The sequence below is a fragment of the Capra hircus genome, chromosome 5 (assembly GCF_001704415.2).
Source record: "Capra hircus breed San Clemente chromosome 5, ASM170441v1, whole genome shotgun sequence".
Classification (NCBI taxonomy): domain Eukaryota; kingdom Metazoa; phylum Chordata; class Mammalia; order Artiodactyla; family Bovidae; genus Capra; species Capra hircus.
In genome coordinates, this window is record NC_030812.1 from 104,318,799 (window position 1) to 104,340,790 (window position 21,992).

Below are 21,992 nucleotides of genomic sequence, written 5' to 3' on the forward strand. Positions count from 1 at the left end.
CAGTTTTAAGTTGCATTGCCCTATGAGTGAGGTTAAACAGTTTTTCTTTTAAGAATATTGTGAACTTTGCCCATTTTGCTGTTGGGCACATGCTTTAAAAAGAAAAAGATTGGCTATGAATTGCATTTTCCTTTCAAAGTGCTGGGCAGAAGCTAGAAGTTATACATTTGCTTAACATATATCCTCTTCATATTTCTCATCATAAAATCTCTAATTGCGGTAACATTTTAGTCCTTGATATGGGTATGGTCACTGAAAACATTTTATCAAGCTGTACGTGTATGACTTGTACATTTCTAAAAAGTTACCTGAAAAACCCTGAGCTGATTTAATTCTGTGCTAAATTATCAGTGTCTCGTCTGCCTGATGGCTCAGGCAGGGCTTCCCTGGTGGCTCAGAGGTTAAAGCGTCTGCCTCCAATGCGGGAGACCCGGGTTCGATCCCTGGGTTGGGGAGATCCCCTGGAGAAGGAAATGGCAACCCACTCCAGTATTCTTGCCTGGAGAATCCCATGGACTGAGGAGCCTGGTGGGCTGCAGTCCACGGGGTCACAAAGAGTCGGACACGACTGAGTGACTTTACTTACTTACTTACTTACATCTGCCTGATGCTTAAAGGAAGCCTGATGATTCCCAGAATCACACCCAAGTAACCCTGATGTGAAAAGATGAAAGGATGTCCTCGAAAGGCAAACCCAGAAACACAGCACGTTCTACTTCCTCTCCCACACTGACGCCCACTCCTACCAGCCTCTAAGACCTCATGGAAGCTAGACAGAGCCGCCTAGCTCACCACCTCTGCTGCTGCTGCTGCTAAGTCGCCTCAGTCGTGTCTGACCCTGTGCGACCCCATAGAGGCAGCCCACCAGGCTCCCCCGTCCCTGGGATTCTCCTGGCAAAAACACTGGAGTGGGTTGCCATTTCCTTCTCCAATGCGTGAAAGTGAAAAGTGAAAGTGAAGTTGCTCAGTCATGTCCGACTCTTAGCGACCCCATGGACTGCAGCCTACCAGGCTCCTCCGTCCATGGGATTTTCCAGGCAAGAGTACTCTCACCACCTATAGGAAAGGATTTATCCAACGGGCAGTGGGAAGGACCCCCTGGTCTTAATTATTTACCTACAATCCCTTCTTTGTGTCCCAATAAGTGATGCCACTCTGTTCCAAGCCTCATTTTCTCCATAATTTTCAGGGATAGTAGCAGGAAGCAGGTAATCAAGCCTATTAAATGTGATAAGCTCCTTAGAGAAAGACCCTTAAGGGCTTGGATTTTTTTCCACTATTTTCACTGAGCAGAGCGGGACTGGCTAGTTATATGTGTTCCCTCATACCCTCAGCCCCTGTGGGAGAGACGGGGTAATCCAAAGAAACCTGCTATGGGGTGTGGGGCTGGATGGATGGAGGGCTTTTTTTAAAAAAATTACTGGTCGATTTGCACCTTTCAGGATAGTCCTAGCTGAAGTTACAGTAAACACACACACACACACATGCACTTTCTCTCCCCCTTCTCTGTTTTGAGCAGCATTGGGAGCTGTGGCAAGAACCTAGGCTCTCTGAGCATCACTGGACCTCAGTCTGACCCCCAGTTTCGGACAGTGTACTGGATTGTCCACACTTGCGTGGTGCAGGCCCGGAGAACAAGCGTGTAGCCACCCCAGATGTCCCTCTTCATCTCCAGACATCGCCTGGTGACTCTGTTGATAACGGCTCTTCCCTGGATGGAAGGAAAAAGAGCGAAATCGCTAACACACCCTGGGAGAACATCCCTTCGCCTGCTCCCAGTCTGCCTGCCGTGCTCTGATACAAGTCTGAGGGCTCCCTCAGTCTTCGGCAAGTCATCCAGAGGAGACAGGAAGCTGAGCGGAGTTAGATCACCCAGAACCTTCTCTCCTCCCCCTACAGTGAGCTAACCCCAGACCTGGGAGTGAACAGTGCTGGGCTGGTTCCTCTGTTCTCCTCCACCCATCCTGAGCTGGAAGCATCAGGTCAGCACAGCTGGCAAGTCAGCCTGCAGCCTGCAGCACCGCGGTCCTCTACTTGGTCTCCTTTCCACATCTTCACCACTGAGCTCGTGAAACTCATCCGGACACTCCCTCCCACCAGCAAGGCTCTCTGGTGGGACAGGAGCAAAAGCCCCATTCAAGACTCTCAGCCTATTTTCTCCACCTGCTTTCTCTGGGGGGCAGTTCCTGCCCCCTTGTTGTGGGAGCTTCGCCAAGGTTTACTGCTGGAAACACTGAGGGCTTTAGAGTCAAAGAGTCTGGGTTGAATGCTTGCTCCATTAACAGAGAGATGTGGGCAGATGACCATATCAGGGTTAATACCGACTGAGCTCTGTGCCTGACATGGAAGAAGTGCAACAGATCTTAGCTCATCTCTACCTTTCCCCATTCTCATGGGGCCGAGGGAGGGACGGCGTCCTACTCTGTGCCCCCTTGTGCCACCTTCATCACCCCCGACCTCTTTGCTCCTTACCTGCTCACCTTGACACTGAGGGTCATGCCATCTGTCCTGGCCCTGTCCCCCTCTCCTGGCTTTTCTACTCCCCACCCCGCTCTCCACCACTTTGCAGGAGTCTGCCTCAGTGCCCGGGTGAAACAGTTCCCCATATCCTCAGAGTTCACAGCATCCAGGGGGGAGTCTGGTGGGAAGTTCACTGCTCCCCGTCCATGACCTACCCCTCCCCACGTGTTTCCTTGACACCAAGCAGAGCTGAAGCTGTTTAGTCTCTCAGTTGTGTCTGACTCTTTGCAACCCTATGGACTATAGCCCGCTAGGCTCCTCTGTCCATAGGATTCTCCAGGCAAGAATACTGGAATGGGTTGCTGCTCTCTATGATGAGAAGAGCTGACTCGTTGGAAAAGACCCTTATGCTGGGAAAGATTGAGGGCAGGAGGAGAAGGGGATGACAGAGTATAAGATGGTTGGATGGCATCACCGACGCAATGGACATGGGTTTGGGTGGACTCTGGCAGTTGGTGATGGACAGGGAGGCCTGGCATGCTGTGGTTCATGGGGTCACAAAGAGTCGGACATGACTGAGTGACTGAGCTGAACTGAACATCCAAATCTCTGCTCCCTCTCTGACCCCCTTATCCCTGCCTCTCATCTCTTCCAGCTACAGACTGCCCCCAGTGACCCTGCTCCCCCAGCCTCACCTGACTCCTCCCTTGCCGCCTGGGTCCCCCTCTGCTGGCCGCCTCCACACCTCCCTGGGCGTATCCATCCAGCATCGATCATTCAGGGCTGCCCTCCCATTCTTCAACTGCCTCCATCACTCCCATCCCTCCATTCTCTGGGCCGCATTCCTGGACCACAGAGTGCCCCTGGAGAGGGCCCATTAACCGAGTAGCCTGTCCCCAGAAGTGCCTGGAGCAGCCTGGCCTCAGAGCTTGGCTGACTCCTGCGGGCTCCTCATCCAGGCCTCCTCAGTACGCTTTTACGCCTCAACCACCTTCTCTAAATGCCTTTATTTGTCAAAAGACCTTGCTTCCAGCCAATCTAGCCCCCTCCCAAGTGCCATGAGCAATCTCAGGGGTGGTCTCAGAGGACTGCCCTGTCTCTGTCTCTGCTGTCAGCCTCCCTGTGCTCGGAGCCCAGCCATCCCTGATGCTGAAGAAACACCCTTCCTGTCTAACATCTTTCTCTTATTTCTCCCTCTTGGCAGATCCCTCTCCTACCGAGTTTAAATATATCCAAATGTTCTAATATTCAAGAAGGGAAAAAAAGCTCCTAACTCTACCATCTTTTTCAACCAACAGTCAGTATTTTTCTCCCTTTAAGAATCAAACTTCCCAAGCAGTGAGGCAAAACCAATGGACATGATTCTGTGTTTGAATCCTGGATATGCTGTGTGACCTGGGGGATGTTGTCTGACTTCTTTGTGCTCTAGTTACCTCTCAGATAAAGTTGAGCTAATGATAATACATCTCTTATAAGATTTGGGTAAGGATTAAATTAGGTAGTGTTTATTCCAATGTTTGGTACTTAAATATATACTCAATACATCTTGGTTATTACAATGTATAGGCTTCCCTGGAGGCTCAGTGTGTAAGAAACCATCTGCCAATGCAAGAGGTGTGGATTTGAACCCTGGACTGGGAGGATCCCTTAGAGAAGGGAATGGCAACCCACTCTGGTATTGTTGCCTGGGAAATCCCAAGGACAGAGGAGCCTGACAGGCTACATTCCATGGGGGTCTCAAAAGATTCGGACATGACTTGGTAACCAAACAACAACAGCAATCACCCCGATACAGACCATTATCTCTAATGTACTCAGACAAAAAAAAAAAGTCTTCAACAAAATTCTAGAAAAACTGTGCACCTTCAGTTCAGTTCAGTTGCTCAGTCATGTCCAACTCTTTGTGACCCCATGGATTGCAGCACACCAGGCTTCTCTGTCCATCACCAACTTCCAGAGCTTGCTCAAACTCGTGTCCATCAAATCGGTGATGGCATCCATCCATCTCATCCTCCGTCCTCCCCTCCTCCTCCTGCCTTCAATCTTTCAAAGCATCAGGGTCTTTTCCAATGAGTCAGCTGTTCACATCAGGTGGCCAAAGTATTGGAGCTTCAGCTTCAGCATCATTCAGAATTGATTTCCTTTGGGATGGACTGGGTGGATCCCCTCGCAGTCCAAGGGACTCTCAAGAGTCCTCTCTAACACCACAGTTCAAAAGAATCAATTCTTTGGTGCTCAGCTTTCTTTATGGTCCAACTCTCACATCCATACATGACCACTGGAAAAACTGTAGCTTTGACTACATGGACCTTTGTTGGCAGAGTAATGTCTCTGCTTTAGGTACATTTGTATGTTTTCCTGGAGACAGTCCATAGCATTCCTCAAGGGGTTATTAGCTTTAAGACTCATTGTTAGATAAGTCCATGTCCCTTAAAATGTGAACCTGACCCAGCACCAAGATGCTCAAAGATACTCTCACAGACAAAACATGACCTACCCTTCTCGCTCAGGCCATCCCATTCCTGCCAATTTGGCTTAACAACACAGCCTCATCACACAGTAGATTCCCATGTAGACTGCGGTCAGCCACATCCCTCATGCCGCTGCCGGGCGACTTCTGCCGGACTCCCTCTACCCTGTTCTTAGTCAACTGACGATGATGTTAAATCAGAGCTTTTACATCAGTTCCTGTTGGTTTTCAACCCAATGCTCCAGACTCTCTGATGATCACAAAAGCTAATATTGTTGAACCCTTTATCTGAGCCATGCACCACGATAATTGCTTTACACACATTATCTCATTAAGTCATCTCCACAGGTTCGTAAAGTAGAAATTTGTCATCAAGATGAAGAAACTGAGTCTCAAAAAAAGGATAGGAGAATAGCTAAAGAAGACCGAATTAGGATTAGAAGGCAAACTCTGAATTAAGTTACAACAGATTCCAATATTTTTCACCTTGGGTCAACACACTCAGTATTTTATGCCGAGTGCTTCATGCTCAGACTAGAAAAATGTCTAGGCTTTTCCCTTCAGAGTGCCACAAAATTAATCTCTCAAAAACACTACCAGATCAAATCTGAACTTCCCAGACTATATTGTTGTTCGTCCTTGTTGTTGTTGTTGCGACTACAGAATGAAATGCATCAGGCTCCTCTATCCTCCGCTATCTCCCAGAGTTAGCTCAAATTCATGTTCACTGAGTCAGTGATGCTATCTAACCATCTCATCCTTTGCTGCCCTCCTCTCTTAACCTCAATCTTTCTTAGCATCAGGGTCTTTCCCGATGAGTTAGCTCTTTGTTTACATCAGGTGGCCAAAGGATTAAAGCTCCAGCTTCAACATCAGTCTTTCCAATGAATATTCAAGGTTGATTTCCTTTAGGGTTGACTGGTTTGATCTCCTTACAGTCCAAGAGACTCTCAGGAGTCTTCTCCAGCATCACAATTCAAAAGTATCTATTCTTCAGTGCTCCGCCTTCTTTATGGTCCAACTCTCAGACTATATGTTAATATATTTATCTTGGAAGGAAACAAAAACATGTGACTCACCGGTTTAAAATCCCAACGTACGTTCAGTCTATTTTTGACTGCCTTGGAACATGGCTCTAAAGTGGGCTTCTCCCCTTTGCCGGGGTCTGTCAGGCAGCGATCGTCAGCATCTCTCTGTGCAATCAGTGGTCCCACATAGAATTCCCCAGTTAGGTGATAGTAGGTATTCTGCAAGAGAACAAAGGGATCTGCCTCGGACCCTCAGTCAAGGATGCCCTTGACCTCACCGAGGACATAAAGACTGCCTTGGGTCCCTTAGACACCGTCACTATGGAGGAAGCCTTGAGCATTCCTGGGTAACAGTGACTCTCCTCTGTTCTCTTCCCCATCCCCAGCTGATTCGAAAAAGAAGACCAGGCATGACAAAAAGACACTAGCCTGCTTCCTTCCACACGAGGGCTCCAATAGAATCATTTCCTACTGGACGAGGGAGCTTATCTTGGAAAACAGAAACAACACAATTCAACTTCAGAAGCTGTCATTATAAACCCCAGCTAAGGACTTGTTGTCAGAAAACCTTTCAAATGCTCAGTCACTCCCTGCCTTGCTCTGTGAACTTGGACAAGTTGGTTGTTTTCGTGTCTCTCTTTTGGTTTTTTTTTTTCAATGCTGTCTACCCTGCAGACCTCAAAAGGTTCCCATGAGGGCAACATGCAAAGTAACGTGACAGCTGGAAAAAGTCCCCTGGGTGCACCCTCCACGTGGCTCCTGACCTCTCCTACCCCGTGGAGGGCCTTCCATTCGGCTTCTCTCTTCCCTAACCCTCTGTTTCCTTCTCTATGGAAGAAGCCACAGGGAGCATCACCTGTCCGTCTTCCAAGGCATACAAGGGGGCAGCGGGAGGATGGAGGGGCAGGGAAGGAGGAGGAAAGGGAGGGATTGGAGGTTGTTTTCAATGAAGGTATTACCATAGACAGTGCAGTCTTTCTGCACACCCTTCTTGTACCTAAGATGGAATGACCTCTCAGGTGAGCTCAGAAGGGCTGAGTTACAAGCACAAATTTGGGCTTCTCCTTGACCCGTTACCCTGGCCGCTCAGCTCTTGTCTCCCCATCACCTAACACCAAGTCCAAACCTACCAGGGACAGCCACAACAGACTGACCGAGGAGCTGGAGCAGGACAATACCTGGGAACTGTATTGATGGCAGTGATGCACAATGGGGGTGTTGCCTGGAACAGCTCCCTGGTCCAGGCAGACGCGTTCATCCAACGTGTTTTTCATCTGAGGGAGCAAAACACACAGCAACACGGTTGGAAAGAGGCAGAGAAGGAGGTTCCCCAACCCTCCCAGGGCCCTGCACCTTTGCCAGTACTCCAAAAGGGGCAAGGGTTTGAGATCCTGTCAGCCACTTTCTAAGCACTAGACAAATGCAGAAGCGAAACTCTGCTGTGATGCGCTTCCTGGGAATGAAGGAGGAAAGAGACAGAACAGGCTCCATCTTGAAAGCAGGACTCCTTCTTGGGCTGGACTGTGGACTTTGAGCTATATGCCCAGTATTTCCAGTATCTCTGGAAACGACATACCAACTGGAAAACCAGACCACCCCCTCAGCCCCGAAGGAAGAGCCCCAGGGCTTGTACCTAGACTCCCCGTGGCCTAAAAGAATACCCTACTTGTCTGTGTAACCGAATAGAATCATAAATTCTATTCTGCTTATTGGGGTATGACCACAGGCCTATTGATAATTGTCCACTATTAACTACCTAGGCTTAAGGCATACGAATCATGGGTTAACTTTGATTGTATCTTTCTTTTCCTTTGTTCAGACTAGTTTCAGGGAATTGGGGCAGGTGGGTTTAGGCACATACACTTAGGGTATATAAGTGAAGTGAAGTCGCTCAGTCGTGTCCGATTCTTTGCAACCCCACGGACAGTAGCCTGCACAAGGCTCCTCTGTCCATGGGATTTTCTAGGCAAGAGTACTGGAGTGGGGTGCCATTTCCTTCTCCAGGGAATCTTCCCAACCCAGGGATTGAACCCAGGTCTCCTGCATTGTAGACAGACGCTTTACCATCTGAGCCACCAGGGAAGTCCCTAGGGTATATAAGGTTTTCACAAAAATCGGTCGGAGTCCTTGGCTAAGAGGAGACTCTGCTTTGGGCCTGCCGGTGTAATAAACTGCACTCCACTATCTGAACTGTCCTTCTGAGTGAGTTTGTTTCCCGGAACGCGTGGCTACAACAGGAACACCTGCTCCTCAGACCGTTATAGCGCAGGTAAGGAAGGGCTCCTCCACCCACATTCGGGGGGGGGAGGCCACACACCCTGGTGGGCCGAGGAACTGTGAGGGTCAGCGCAAGGGCTGATGTTTACAAAGGAAGGAACCAGAGGCAGAGAGAAGGAAAAGATGGAGACTGGGGAGTGAGAGAGGAAAGAAAACCAAAAGGGTTGGAGGAGAGAGCTGGGGGTGGTAAGAGAATGGGGAGAATGGGTTTTGAAAACCCTTCTCTGGAAAGTCATGAGGCTCAGATCTCTTCATCCTTTACAGGCAAATGTTTAAAACCCGCAATGCAGTTTCGTAAAACGTACTCTTCCATAGGCCACCACGTTGCGGACTGGTTTCAGGAGAGGATAAACATTTTTCAGATACCAGTCAAAGGTTTTGCATTTCAGTCTCTTCCGGAGTGCCATTCTGGAAGAAATGTCTCCAAAATCGATTCCGGAGTTCTGCAAAGAAAACATGAAACACGGCTGCACCCTGTAACACCCTGGACTCCACCATGTGGGTGTGCTCAGATGTGTCTGACTCTGTGCCACCCCATGGACTATCGCCCACCAGGCTCCTCTGTCTATGGGATTCTTCAGGCAAGAATACTGGAGTGGGTTGCCATTTCCTCCTCCAGGGAATCTTCCTGATCCGGGAATCGAACCTGTGTCTCCTGCATTGGCCGGCAAGTTCTTTACCACTGAGGCATCAGGGAAACAGAGCGTGCAGGAGGGAAGCAAGTATTTTCCTGATTCCCTGTAAGATAACCTTTATCATATACAGTTTTCCAGGGAAATTGGAAAAAGCTTGACCCCTAGGAATTTCTGCTGGTCTTAAGGCACTTTCAAGGCCTGCATATCCAGGTTTATGTCTCATCAGTAGCAAGCTGATGCAGACTGCTCCTATTTGAGACGATATTCACGTCAATCATGCACAAAATGGTTCTCATGATGGCCAGGAAAAGCTTCCAAAAGGAGCGTTCTGGCAGCAAGACTGGGAGGTTAAAGGAGACGTCCTAGAAGTGGTATCTGTGGGGATTCAAAGTGGAAGGATGCTTGAACCCAGAGCGGCAGCTCAAGGACAGAGACAGCATGTCATGTCAGCCTCAGGGACTAAGGCCAACGATGTGACCTTAGCCAAGGAAGCTTTCCTTGTTCATACGTGTCCAATAGAATTACGCTGCCTTCTACCACCATCCCTCACCCCACTGCCATGTTCATTTCCTCTTAAGACAGTGAATCCTTGTCCACTCCTGCCCCACAAGGAATTCCCTGGTATAGATGACGGATGAAGAGCACAGAATCTAGAAGTTTCCTTGGTTTGAATCCTATCTCTGCTCTTAGGACCTTATTACCTTAAACGGCTTTTCCCCTTCCATTCTCTGTGTGTTGCAGAGAGAAGCCAATTCTGACTCCAGGCTGAAACTGCTGCTTTGACTTGCTTTCCCTTGCTCTTGTTATAATCATACCTAATGGGCTGCCTCAGAGAACCCTGCCCCCTCTGCCTCACTCTTAAAGTGCCTTTGTTCAGAACCCTGTCCACCTGTGGATGGCAGGAAGGAAGAAATTAACACACCCCCTTGCCTAAGGCTTGCCGTCCTAGGAGATGTTTGCAAGATTAATGGCCTTTTTACTTTGTTTCCTCACCTTCCTCCCCTCCATCTCTGATCTATAAAAGAACAGGACATCCAGATGGCATAAGATGGCTATTTTGAGACATTTCTTTGCCATCTTCTGGCGAATAAAGTCATACTCCTTGCCTCAACACCTCCTCTCTTGGATTCATTGGCTCATCGTGCAGTGAGCAGACCAGGCTTGGGCTCTTGTCCCTTCCCATTCCCACCAGAACCACCACCCCTTCCTCCTCCTCCATCCTTCTCAGCTCTGTCCCATCCAGGACGAACCTGGAGAGGTATGTTCCAGGCCATGTAGACCATGTCTTTATACTCGTCCATCCAGATTTCAGCCACTCTCAGGGCGTTCCGCTTCAAGGGAATTCTCAGGTCTAAAGAGTAGGGCTTGTGGTGTCTCTCCAGGTGGGCAACTCGGGAGCAGGGCAAGACCTCAATTCTACCTCCACATTGCCACACCTGCAAAGGAAGGAAAAACAAAATTGCCCGGGCAAGCTGGACACACAGACGTTAAGAGCACAGCCTGTTGACGGGGACACCACTCTTTGGAATCACGACTTCCCCAGCAGTCCAGTGGTTAAGACTCCACGCTCCCACTGCAGGGGTGAGGGTTTGATCCCTGGTTGGCGAACTAAGATCCCACATGCCTGGTAACCAAAAATCCAGAACATACACCAGAAGCAATATTGTAAAAAGTTCAATAAAGACTTAAAAAATGGTCCACATTAAAAAAAAAATTTTTTTTAATGGAGTGTAAATTCAGTCCTTCTTCCTGTCTCTATGAGCCTCCCAACCTATTCATCAAAATAAAACTGCTTCTCTCCTGTTGCTCAGAAGCTCCAGAAATCCCACCAGGCCTGGGCTCTGGCCCACAGGAACTGTTAGATAATCAATGGATCTTGCTTTGTGCCACTAAGTTTGTGATAATTTTGTTACACTGAAATTGATAACTAATACAGGTAATTCTTGACCAAGAGATACCCTGACTTATGATCTAGTCATAAACATTCTTTCTTCTTATCCTGATGGATACTCACATACTTGTCAGTCCATACATTCCAATATGTGGCTTAAAATATTTAAAAATACTGTCTTTGTCCCGGTAGATGATAGAACTAGTGGATGTAGACCCACTATCCATCCCTGTAGAAGATACGTCCAGTGATGAGTGTGTTCTCTTCAAGGATGTCCAAGTGAGCTGCATTTTCTGGGAAATACTAGCCGGTCCAGTTACTATGCTTAGTCCCTCAGTCGTGTCCAACTCTTTGCAACTCCATGGACTGCAGACCGCCAGGCACCTCTGTCCATGGGAATTCAGGCAAGAATACTGGAGTGGGTTGCCTTGCCCTCCTCTAGGGGATCTTCCTGATCCAAGGATTGTACAGAGGTCTCCAGCATTGCAGGAGGATTCTTTACCATCTGAGCTTCCAGGGAAGCCCTTCCAGCAGCGGTTAGCAGCCTACTGCACTCATGTCTGCAAATCCCTGAACATCTCAGGTCCAGTGGCTCAGTTAAAAAACCTTGGGAGGGGTTATCCTAGACCAACAGCTTTCAGATTTTTCTGTCTCAATTTATTCCCACTTGCCAGATGTCCCCCCACCCACCCACCCTCCACTCCTTCCCTCTTTCTCTGAAACACACAAAAAGAAACAGGAAGTTTCTGATTATAGTAGCTTACTTTGCATCACAAACCATCCTGACGTTTTTCAGGAAGCTAGCCCTCACCACGTAGGTTTTATGATTATTCCCATTAAGGTAAGGGGTCCACCCTTACCAGCTAAGAAATGACAAAGCTAGAAGGATTCTGTGATGCTCTGGCACAGTGCCAGGCATACACAAGGTGCTGAACCAGGGTGGGTGTACTCTCTCTCCCATCAGACCAAAACTCCGTCTGTTTATACACATCCAGGTGCACCATCACTGCCGTGGCCTCTAGGTGTCAGAATAAAACATCAAATGCAGCTCTGATGTTCTCCAAGGTCTGTTCCTAGAGAAATGTACATCCTAGCAAATGCTTAGAGGTTTGAAAGGACAAATGGCCACACACACAAACCACGGAAGCTGAATACAGATAAACTGTTTTATCAAGAAAAGGGAAGAATGACTCTTCAGAGGGTACAGCAGCTCACTCTAGTATTCTTGCCTGGAGAATTCCATGGACAAAGGAGCCTGGAATGAGCAGAGTGGGTTGCCATGCTCTCCTCCAGGGGAGCTTCCTGACCCAGGCATCAAATCCACACCTCTTACATGTCCTGCTTTGGCAGGCGGGTTCTTTATCACTGAGCCACCTGAGAAGCTGTTCTCTTCGTACCGATGAGAATACAGATGTGGTGTTGAGTGTATCAGAACAATGAGGTGGAAGAGGCTTGGTTCCCAACACCCTGCTGGTGGTAATTTAGTCACTAAGTCATATCCAATTCATGTGACCCCATGGACTGTAGCCAGCCAGGCTCCTCTGTCCATAGGATTTCCCAGGCAAGAATACTGGAGTGGGTTGCCACTTCCTACTCCAGGGGTTCTTTCCAACCCAAGGATTAAACCCACGTCTCCTGCGTTGCAGGCAGTCTCCTGGGTTGTAGGTAGATTCTTTACTGCTGAGCCGCTAGGGAAGACTGGAACTGTCCTCTGAATCCTGAACTGCTCATATCCAAATTGTTACAGGAATTCATTCCTATCTCATTTAAATCTCTGTTATTTTGGCCTCTGTCACAGAAATCAAACAAGGATTCTAATTCTCAAACGTTTATAAATCATTTCAAGTTATTTATCACATTTGAACTGCACTGTCATCCTTAGGAGGAAAATAAACTGGAGCTTCCCTGGTGGCTCATGGAAAAGAATTGCCTGCAATGCAGGACATCAGGGTTCGATCCCTGGGTCAGGAAGATCTCCTGAAGAAGAAAATGGCAACACATTCCAGGATTCTTGCCTGGAAAAAATTCCATGGACGAAAGATCCAGAAGGGCTACAGTCCACTCAAGTGTTCAGTTGCTACAGTCCATGGAGATGCAGAGAGTTGGACCCGACTTACCTACAACAACACTGGGGAACAGATCACGAAAGAAGATGGACATGAACTCATGTCATCCTGTCAGCTGCTTGACTGTCCATAGGGGGACAGACTGGCTGCCCACACATCTTTATCCTCTGGTCCCTCTGCCCTCTCCAGTCTCTGTCTGACTGGTCTTGCAGAGAACCACCTGCCCCAAAGTTGATGTATCTCAGGAGACGTTTGGAAAATGCCGGCAGTCCTCAGGAAAGTAGGGACACCATCTTCCCAGCAATATCTCCCAGACTATACAGACCTATACCAAGAAGCTCCGCTCTAGAAGTGCTACAACCTCTCCTTAGTGACCTGCAAGCATGAGAATTTGTTCACCTCTTGAGTCAACGGCATCCATCCTTGTTCCAAGGTTCCAGAGATCCTCTACCTTACCCTTCTGCTTTGTCCCATTATGAGAATGGGAACGTACCTACCCTCAGGCTAAGTTCCACGTTCTCTCCTCCATAGGTCAGCATCCCACCATCCAGAGAGCCAATTTCTTCCAAGAAGAGCCTGTTGGCAGCCAGGATGCCCATGATGGAAGGACTTCTGTGGAGCACATGGCAAGAGAGTCACTAACCCTGGACGCGGAATGTCAGGATGAAGGTGACGGGTAGGAACCTCAATGATGATGTAGCCTTTGAAACTCTCTCTATCAAAGCTTCTTCTTATCCTGAAGGTTTTCCCCAAACCTTCAGGCTGAACTAAGTGCATGGAGCCTTCCATCTCAGATTATATTGAAATCCATCTTGGTATCCCTACTTCATAGCCTGATAAATCCTTAAAGGCGCTGAAATGTTTTCTAAAACATTATACACTTTGCTTTATTTTGTTTAAAATTCCTTAAATAGCCAAAGTATCTGTGATTTCTTTTCTGGGATCAGCTCTTTTTTTAACCTTTCATTTTGTATTGGGATATAGCCAATTAACAACATTGTGATAGCTTCCCGTGAACAGTGACGGGACTCAGCCATACATTGACATGTACCCATTCTCCCCTAAACTCCGCTCCCATCCAGGCTGCCACATAACATTGAGCAGAGTTCCATGTGCTCTACAGTAGGTCCTTGTTGGTTATGAGGTCTGCTTCTTTTTTTCTCTATACCTTGTCCTTCACCCCAACTCATCTGCTCTTCTGACCCCACTCTTAAGACTACCACCAAGGACAAACAAAGCCCAGAATGTCATTCCCTGATTTCCCCCAGGCTAATCAAGTTTACCGAGCTCATGCAGACTGACCTCACAGGAGCAGTGACATCGTGGAGATCAACCCAGGCTTTTGGCAGTGCATCATAGCGGCACCAGAGTTCCCAACCAAACCCGTCAACCGCCAGTGCATATTTAATCAGTTCAAAGGTGTCAAAAAGAATGTTGTCAAACACAGGAGACACAATCACAGTGCGGTCTTCCTGAATCCGAGCCAAGATGGGCTCAGCCCTGCAAGAAGGGTGTGTAACAGACCCAGGTGGGATTTGAGGATAACAGCCAAAGCAAGCAGACAAAGCTGCTCCATCCCATCCCCTTGTCCTGACCCTGACCAACTTCTTCACTCAGGCCACACGGCCTAGTGGGCAGAACTCTCCAGAGTCCCAAGAATCTGCAGGTGTGAGAAATAGCTGGGAATGCTGGCAGCTGACCCCAGTCAAGAGCACATTTGAAACTGGGGTACCCAAGTACCAACCCCAAGCCACTGTGAGCAGTGCTATCAGTATCTGCCTGAATTTGTTTTACTTCTTGAGTCTCCCTGCTTCCAAAATAACATCTCTTTACTATCTGATTCCCCACATTCTTTGAATAACACAGCTCTTCGTATCATGTAACTTCATGGGAAAACCTTAAGAATTACCGAAAGGTAGTCCCTTCATGTATGGATGTAAGAGTTGGACCATAAAGAAAGCTGAGTGCTGAAGAATTGATGCTTTTGAACTGCGATGCTGGAGACTTTTGAGAGTCCTTTGGACTGCAAGGAGATCAAACCAGCCAATCCTAAAGGAAATCAATTCTGAATACTCATTGGAAGGACTGATGCTGAAGCTAAAGCTCCAATACTTTGGCCACCTGATGTGAAGAACTGACTCATTGGAAACGACCCTGATACTGGGAAAGATTGAAGGCAAGAAAAGAAGGGTACAACAGAGGATGAGATGGTTGGATGACATCACTGACTCAAGGGACATGAGTTTCAGCAAGCTCTGGAAGTTGGTGATGGACAGGAAAGCCTGGCATGCTGCAGTCCATGTCACAAAGAGTTGGACACGACTGAGCAAATGAACTGAACTGAGTCTCTTCATTTTACAGATTAAGTAATTTGTTTGTTTAGTTGCTAAGTCGTGTCTGACTCTTTTGCGACCCCATGGACTGTAACCTACAAGGCTCCTCTGTCCTTGGGGATTCAGGCAAGAATACTGGAGTGTGTTGCCATTTCCTACTCCAGGATATCTTCCCAAGCCAGGGATGGAACCTGCATCTCCCGCATTGGCAGGCAGATTCTTTACTGCTGAGCCACCAGGGAAGCCCTAAGTTTTGACTCATTCAAAGTCACAAAATATCTGGCATAGTCAGGGTTGCTATTCAGTTGTCAATACTCCAAGCCTATTGTTTTTTCTCTAGACTACTTCCTGTAGGCAACCAAAGTCCTTAAATAAAAACATCCTGTTTGGGGAGCTTCCCTTTTCTTAAGTTCTGGTATTGACTTTCCCTACTTCCACAATATCCCATCTCTACTCATTGTATTTACAATCTCTCCTCTCTCCCCTTCCCCACATGGAGCCCCTGGAGCCCTTACCACCCAACATTCACTTCAATGTGAGCATCCAGGATGGCAACTACATCAGCCGTGGCCATCTCCCTGCCGGTGTTGCGAGCTGCAGCCAGACCTCTTCTCTCGGTGTGCCGTATTATCTTCAGGAGTCCTGGAGACTTCTGGTTGTAAAGCTTAATCTTCTCATCCAAGTCTGCCTTTAATTCTCCTGCCAACCAAAAGCACAGCTATGGAAACTCTGAGTGCAATAATCAACACGGTGCAGAAATGTTATACTAGGATGCCGTAATGGTTGGACTACCTCCAGCATAGGGTGGGCAATCCTACAGCCTGGACTGAGAAAATAGTTCTTCCTCTACACCAGCTTCTCCTCTGCCTTCCATCCTCAGAATTAATGTTCCCATTCCTAATCTTTCTCTTGAGGTTAAACTATCTTAGCACAGTAAAACTGCTATGTCAGCCACTGTTACCAGTGTGTGTTGAGAAATCATTATGAGAATGAATAGGATCAGAGAACACCATAATTCGAAAAGACACATGCAGTCCCATGTTCACTGAAGCACTGTTTACAATAGCCAGAACTTGGAAGTGACCTGAACGTCCATCAACAGAAATGGATAAAGAAGATGTGGTACACATATACCGTGGAATCTTCAGTTCAGTTCAGCTCAGTCGCTCAGTCGTGTCCGACTCTGCAACCCCATGGATCGCAGCACGCCAGGCCTCCCTGTCCATCACCAACTCCCAGAGTTCACTCAGACTCACGTCCATCGAGTCTGTGATGCCATCCAGCCATCTCATCCTCGGTCGTCCCTTTCTCCTCCCGCCCCCAATCCCTCCCAGCATCACAGTCTTTTCCAATGAGTCAACTCTTCGCATGACATGGCTAAAGTACTGGAGCTTCAGCTTTAGCACCATTCCTTCCAAAGAAATCCCAGGACTGATCTCCTTCAAAATGGACTGGTTGGATCTCCTTGCAGTCCAAGGGACTCTCAAGAGTCTTCTCCAACACCACAGTTCAAAAGCATCAATTATTACTCAGTCATAAAAAAGAATGAAGTTGTGTCATTTGCAGAGACATGGATGGATCTAGAGACTGTTACACAGAATGAAGTAAGTCAGAAATAGAAAAATAAATATCATATTAACACATAATGTGGAATCTAGAAAAATGATACAGATGATTTTATTTGCAAAATAGAAATAGAGACACAGATAGAGAACAAACATGGACACCAAGGAGAGAAAGCGTGGGTGAGATGAACTGGGAGATTGGACTTGACATATATGCACTATGACCCTATGTATAAAATAGGTAAGTAATGAGAACCTGGGGTTTCCCTGGTGGCTCAGACAGTAAAGAATCTGCCTGCAATGCAGGAGACATGAGTTTGATCCCTGGGTCAGGGAACTCAGTGCTCTGCAGTGACCTACGTGGGAATGAAATTCAGAAGAGAGGGGATATAGATGATTTACTTTGCTGTACAGTAGAAACCAACACAACATTGTAGAGCACTTATACTCCAATAAAAGTTTTTTTTTTTAATGAATGGGACACACCTGACCTAACTAACATAGGGTTGCTGATGGACAGACATTGCAGATACAGCCTGGAACGTCGTCTTCACAGCTAAACCCTCAGGACTTTATGGAGAGCACATAAACAACTGGAATTGTTTCATCTTCTTTTAGATATTCCTACTGGACCTGCTGAGGCTCAACTGGGATGGAATGCCCAGATGAATCTGCTTTTCAGCTTCTATCTAACAAGTTTATCCCCAAAATAAAGAAGGCTGAGTACCAAAGAACTGATGCTTTTGAACTGTGGTGCTGGAGAACTCTTGAGAGTCCCTTGGACTGCAAGGAGATCAAACCAGTCAACCCTAAAGGAAATCAGTCCTGAATATTCACTGGAAGGACTGATGCTGAGGCTGAAGCTACAGTATTTTGGCCACCTGATGTGAAAATCCGACTCACTGGAAAAGACTCTGATGCTAGGAAAGATTGAACACAGGAAGAGAAGGGGATGACAGAGGATGAGATGGTTGGATGGCATCACCGACTCGATGGACAAAAGTTTGAGCAAGCTCCAGGAGATGGTGATGGACAGGGAAGACTGGTGTGCTGCAGTCCATGGGGTCGCAAAGAGTCAAACACAGCTGAATGACTGAACAACAATCTCCAAAATATACAGACAAGATTCGCTATTCCACACTGTTCACAGTTTCTTCTTCTCTCCTCTGTTTTAAAAAATATGTCTATGCATTCCTATCACTTTTTAAAAACTTGATTTAAATCCATTGACCTTTGGGATATTTGACTTGATGCAAATTAAGCTTCATATCGAGGGGGGACAAAGGAAGTGGGTACACCTCTCATGTCAATGTGTAGCATTTCAATCTTACTATTATTGATGGTGAGGACAAGGAGAATTACGCTAGCTAACATTTACTAGGGACAAGCCCTGGGCTGAGGACTCTACATGTGTTAATTGCCAACAGCCTTGTGAGGAAGCACTATTATTTTACAGATGGTGACACAGGAGACATGAAGTAACTGAGACACTCACCACCACCTAAAGTCACATGAGTAGTAAGCTTATCCTGTGGCTGATGTGGTAGAGACTTCCGATCATTTTCCTCAATTTAACACACACAAACAAGATTTTAACACAATACATAATTCAGTGCAGGCTCAAACTGGCTGCTGTTTCCATGGTTACTGAGAGAGAAGGTGACTGCTGCCCCAATGACACCAGTCAAAGAATGACCAACGGTTCCCTCTGCCATGCCCTCCCAAACAAATTATCCCCTTGGAAGACACAAATGGGTTCCTGACCCAAGTGAGCAGGATGGGTTATACATAGGGTCTGGAACAGCCTAGAACTTTCTTTGGCTTCAAATAGTTACCGAACATAGGTATTTAGAATAAATGATGTTAACTACTATTACTACCTCTTTAATTCTCACTCTAGTCCATGAGATCATGATTATTCTCAACATCTGTGCTTTGCAGATAAGGAAACTAGTGGAGAAGTAAGTCACTCAAGGGATAGAGCTTGTAAGGGAGGAACTGAGATTCCGTAAAGTGAAGACTCAAGTGCACTGCCTTCCACTTCTCCCTGCGTCATCTCAGCGGGGACTGGACCGGGTTGGGGGAGAGGGCAGGGCCTGAGCAAGAGACCCAGCCACTGTGGAGAGTCTCAGCACCCAGAGCTCCCTTCTTTCCAGGCTTAAATACCCAGGAAGATTGAGGTTTCCTCCTAGGGGATGATTCTGAATCTCTTCCTGGTATTTGGGGTTTTCCTTTGGACCCACCTCTCTCCCTGTGGTCTCCCTCATGGTGCATGGGCCTGGCTGACTGCAGATTCACCACGTGACTGGAGCACGTGACCTCTCTTAGTTTCTTCTTCTGTGTGACCGAGAGGATCATCCCCTGTCTCGACTATGGGAAGATTAATGTGCCCAGCACAGTCAATAAACAGTCTTTCTCTTTTCCCTCCATGAGAAACCCAACTTCCTGTCCACGCGTGTGTGTGTGTGTGTGTGTGTGTGTGTGTGTGTGTGTGTGTGTGTGAGTGCATGCTCAGTAGTGTCTGACTCTTTGCAACCCTATGGACTGTTGTCCCCCACGCTCCTCTGTCCATGGGATTCTCCAGGCAAGAATACTGGAGTGGGTTGCCAAGCCCTCCTCCAGGGGCCCTTCCTGACTCATGGACCGAACCTGCCTCTCCTGCATGGGCAGGAAGATTCTTTACCGCAGTGCCACCTGGGAAACTAAGCTAAAACCCCTTTATCCTAGCACAATCCATACACAGTCATTTTTATACTATTCCTTGATCAGGTTACTTACCATTTGAGCTAAAATCATCCACTAAGATGATCTCCTTCAACAATCGAGGCGGGGTCCTCTGGATGATGCTGGTGATGGCTCGCTGGATGACAGACAGAGCTTCATCCATGAATATGAGGATGACGCTGAGAGATGGGAGCTGTGGAGGATACCGCTTCCAATGACACCTGTAAAAGACTTTTTATAATAACCACATCACTCTTTTAATTACTTAAACATTGTTCTCTGAAGTCCCTCTTCACTACATGGGATGTTATAATAATTCAATGAGTTCACCAACTCTCAAACTCATTAGGAAGGGAAACTGTCAGCTGCTTATCACAGTAGAAAGATTTTGCATTTGTTTGTCCAAAGTTCTCCTGTTGTGGGGATAAACTTCATTTCTTTTTGATTAATCATCAGTAGACATTTCCCCTTGAACAGTCAACCTGCCCCACAAAGAATTCCCATTCCTTCCCCTGCCCCAAAGTAGCTTCTTTGCCAGAAGTCCTCTTTCTGCCTCCCTTTCCCCATGTTCTCAGACCTTCCATCATTTGGACACATCCCTCAACTTCACCACTATAGAGAGGTGGCAAACTGTCCAAAGAAGTGTGCTTGACACATATTTTAAATGTCACAGCTTACATTTAGTAAATGCTTGCCACATGCGAGGCACTGGCTTACTCTTTTTAAAAGTTCTCACCAAGATATATTTCACACACAATGAAAGTCACCCATTTAAAACTGCACAATTCATTGTTTTTTAATAATATTCACAGAGTTGGGCAACCATCACCACCATCTAATTTTGGGGCAGTTTCATCATGCTAGAAAGAAACCCCATATCCATTAACAGTATCTCTTCATTTCTCCCCAACCCCATTCCCCCTCAGCCATAGGCAATTATCAATCTACTTCTTATCTCGATGGAATTGCCCATTCTGGACTTTCTGTATAAATGGAAACATGCAATATGTGGTCTTTTGTGTTTGCCCAGAATAATGTTTTCGAAGTTCATCAATGTCGTACCATATGTCAGCACTTCATTTCTTTCTGTTGTCAAATAATATTACATTGCATGGATATGTCACATATTTTTCTGTTCATCCAATGTCGAACCTTTAGCATGCTTATACTTTTTGGCTTATAAATGCCACTGTGAAAATTCTTGAATGAGTGTTTTTGTTGCCATGTCCTCATTTTACTTATACACACACCTCATCCAGGGTGAAGATCCTTGGAGAAGGATCCTCTTGAGAGTCCCTTGGACTGCAAGGAGATCAAATCAGTCAATCCTGAAGGAAATCAACCCTGAATATTCATCGGAAGGACTGATGCTGAAGCTGAAGCTCCCAATACTTTGGCCACCTGATGTGAAGAGCTGACTCATTAGAGAAAACCCTGATGATGCTGGGAAAGACTGAAGGCAGGAGGAGAAGGGGGCGACAGAGGATGAGATGGTTGGATGGCATCACTGACTCAATGGACGAGTTTGAGCAAGCTCCAGGAGTCGGTGAAGGACAGGGAAGCCTGGCAAGCTATAGTTTACGGGGTCACGAAGAGCTGGACAAGACTAAGTGACTGAACTGAACTGAAGAGTGAATGTGTTAAGTCGTGTGGTGACTCTATATTTAACAATTTGATGAGCTCCTATACTGTTTTCTAAAGTGGCTGCATCATTTTACATTCCCACCAACAATAAATGATGGCTTCAATTTTTCTCCATGTTCTGGACAATATTCGCATTATCTGTCATTGGGATGATAGCCTTCCAAGAGTATGAAGTATTGTCTTACTATTGCTTTGATTTCCGTTTCCCTAATAACCAACGGTGTGAACATAACTAATGGGGTGAACTCAGACATGACTCAGTGACTAGCACTTTCAATTTTCACTTCATGGCTGATTCACTTTGCCTAGAGCAGAAAGTAACATTGTAAAGACACTGTACTCCAATAAAAAAAATTTTTTTTAAGAATTAGAACACACACACAAAAAAAGAATTAGAACACATTTCCTCTGATTACAGAACTGTCAAAAAAACAAATTCTCAGAAGGCAAAAAGGAATATTATAAGGCTTTGAGAAATCAGGAAACAGAACATAAAAGTAAAACATAAATAAACACAAGTTGGAAAAAAATTAAAAAGAAGAATTTCACTAAGCTTTTCTCCCCAAATCAGTTCTTCCTTTTTCTTGCCGCTCCAACATTGATGAAATGCAGAGTAATCGAGATTGACTCTGGAGATACATCAAGGGACTCCAAAAGGCCATGCAGGGAATTTCAAGTAGCACTGAAAACCATACAGAAGTCTGCAAGAAGGAGCTCTCCTTTCTCCTTGTTTCCTAGCACCTGACTGGCATGTGTGGACCAGTTCTGTCCAGTAGAATTTCCTACAGTGATATAGATGTTCTGCGTATACTGTCCATTGTGATCTACACTAGCCACATGTGGCTAGTAAGCATTATAACAAGGCTATGTAAACTTAAACAAACTGCTTTTTAATTTAA

The 21,992-nt window shown here is 46.6% G+C and overlaps 1 protein-coding gene across 1 annotated transcript in view; it reads right to left on the reverse strand.

Annotated features, from left to right (window-relative positions):
• The window catches only part of GALNT8 (polypeptide N-acetylgalactosaminyltransferase 8), a 36,463-nt gene continuing 15,801 nt past the window's right edge, over positions 1,331-21,992 (reverse strand). Inside the window, exons 3-11 of the mRNA XM_005680979.3 lie at positions 19,504-19,670; positions 15,676-15,859; positions 14,130-14,327; positions 13,325-13,439; positions 10,121-10,306; positions 8,541-8,678; positions 7,137-7,232; positions 6,010-6,177; positions 1,331-1,711 (exon numbers count right to left, since the gene is read on the reverse strand). Of these exons, the coding sequence (XP_005681036.2) occupies positions 1,568-1,711; positions 6,010-6,177; positions 7,137-7,232; positions 8,541-8,678; positions 10,121-10,306; positions 13,325-13,439; positions 14,130-14,327; positions 15,676-15,859; positions 19,504-19,670 (1,396 nt within the window). The 3' untranslated portion in view covers positions 1,331-1,567. The remainder of the gene's footprint in view (positions 1,712-6,009; positions 6,178-7,136; positions 7,233-8,540; positions 8,679-10,120; positions 10,307-13,324; positions 13,440-14,129; positions 14,328-15,675; positions 15,860-19,503; positions 19,671-21,992) is intronic.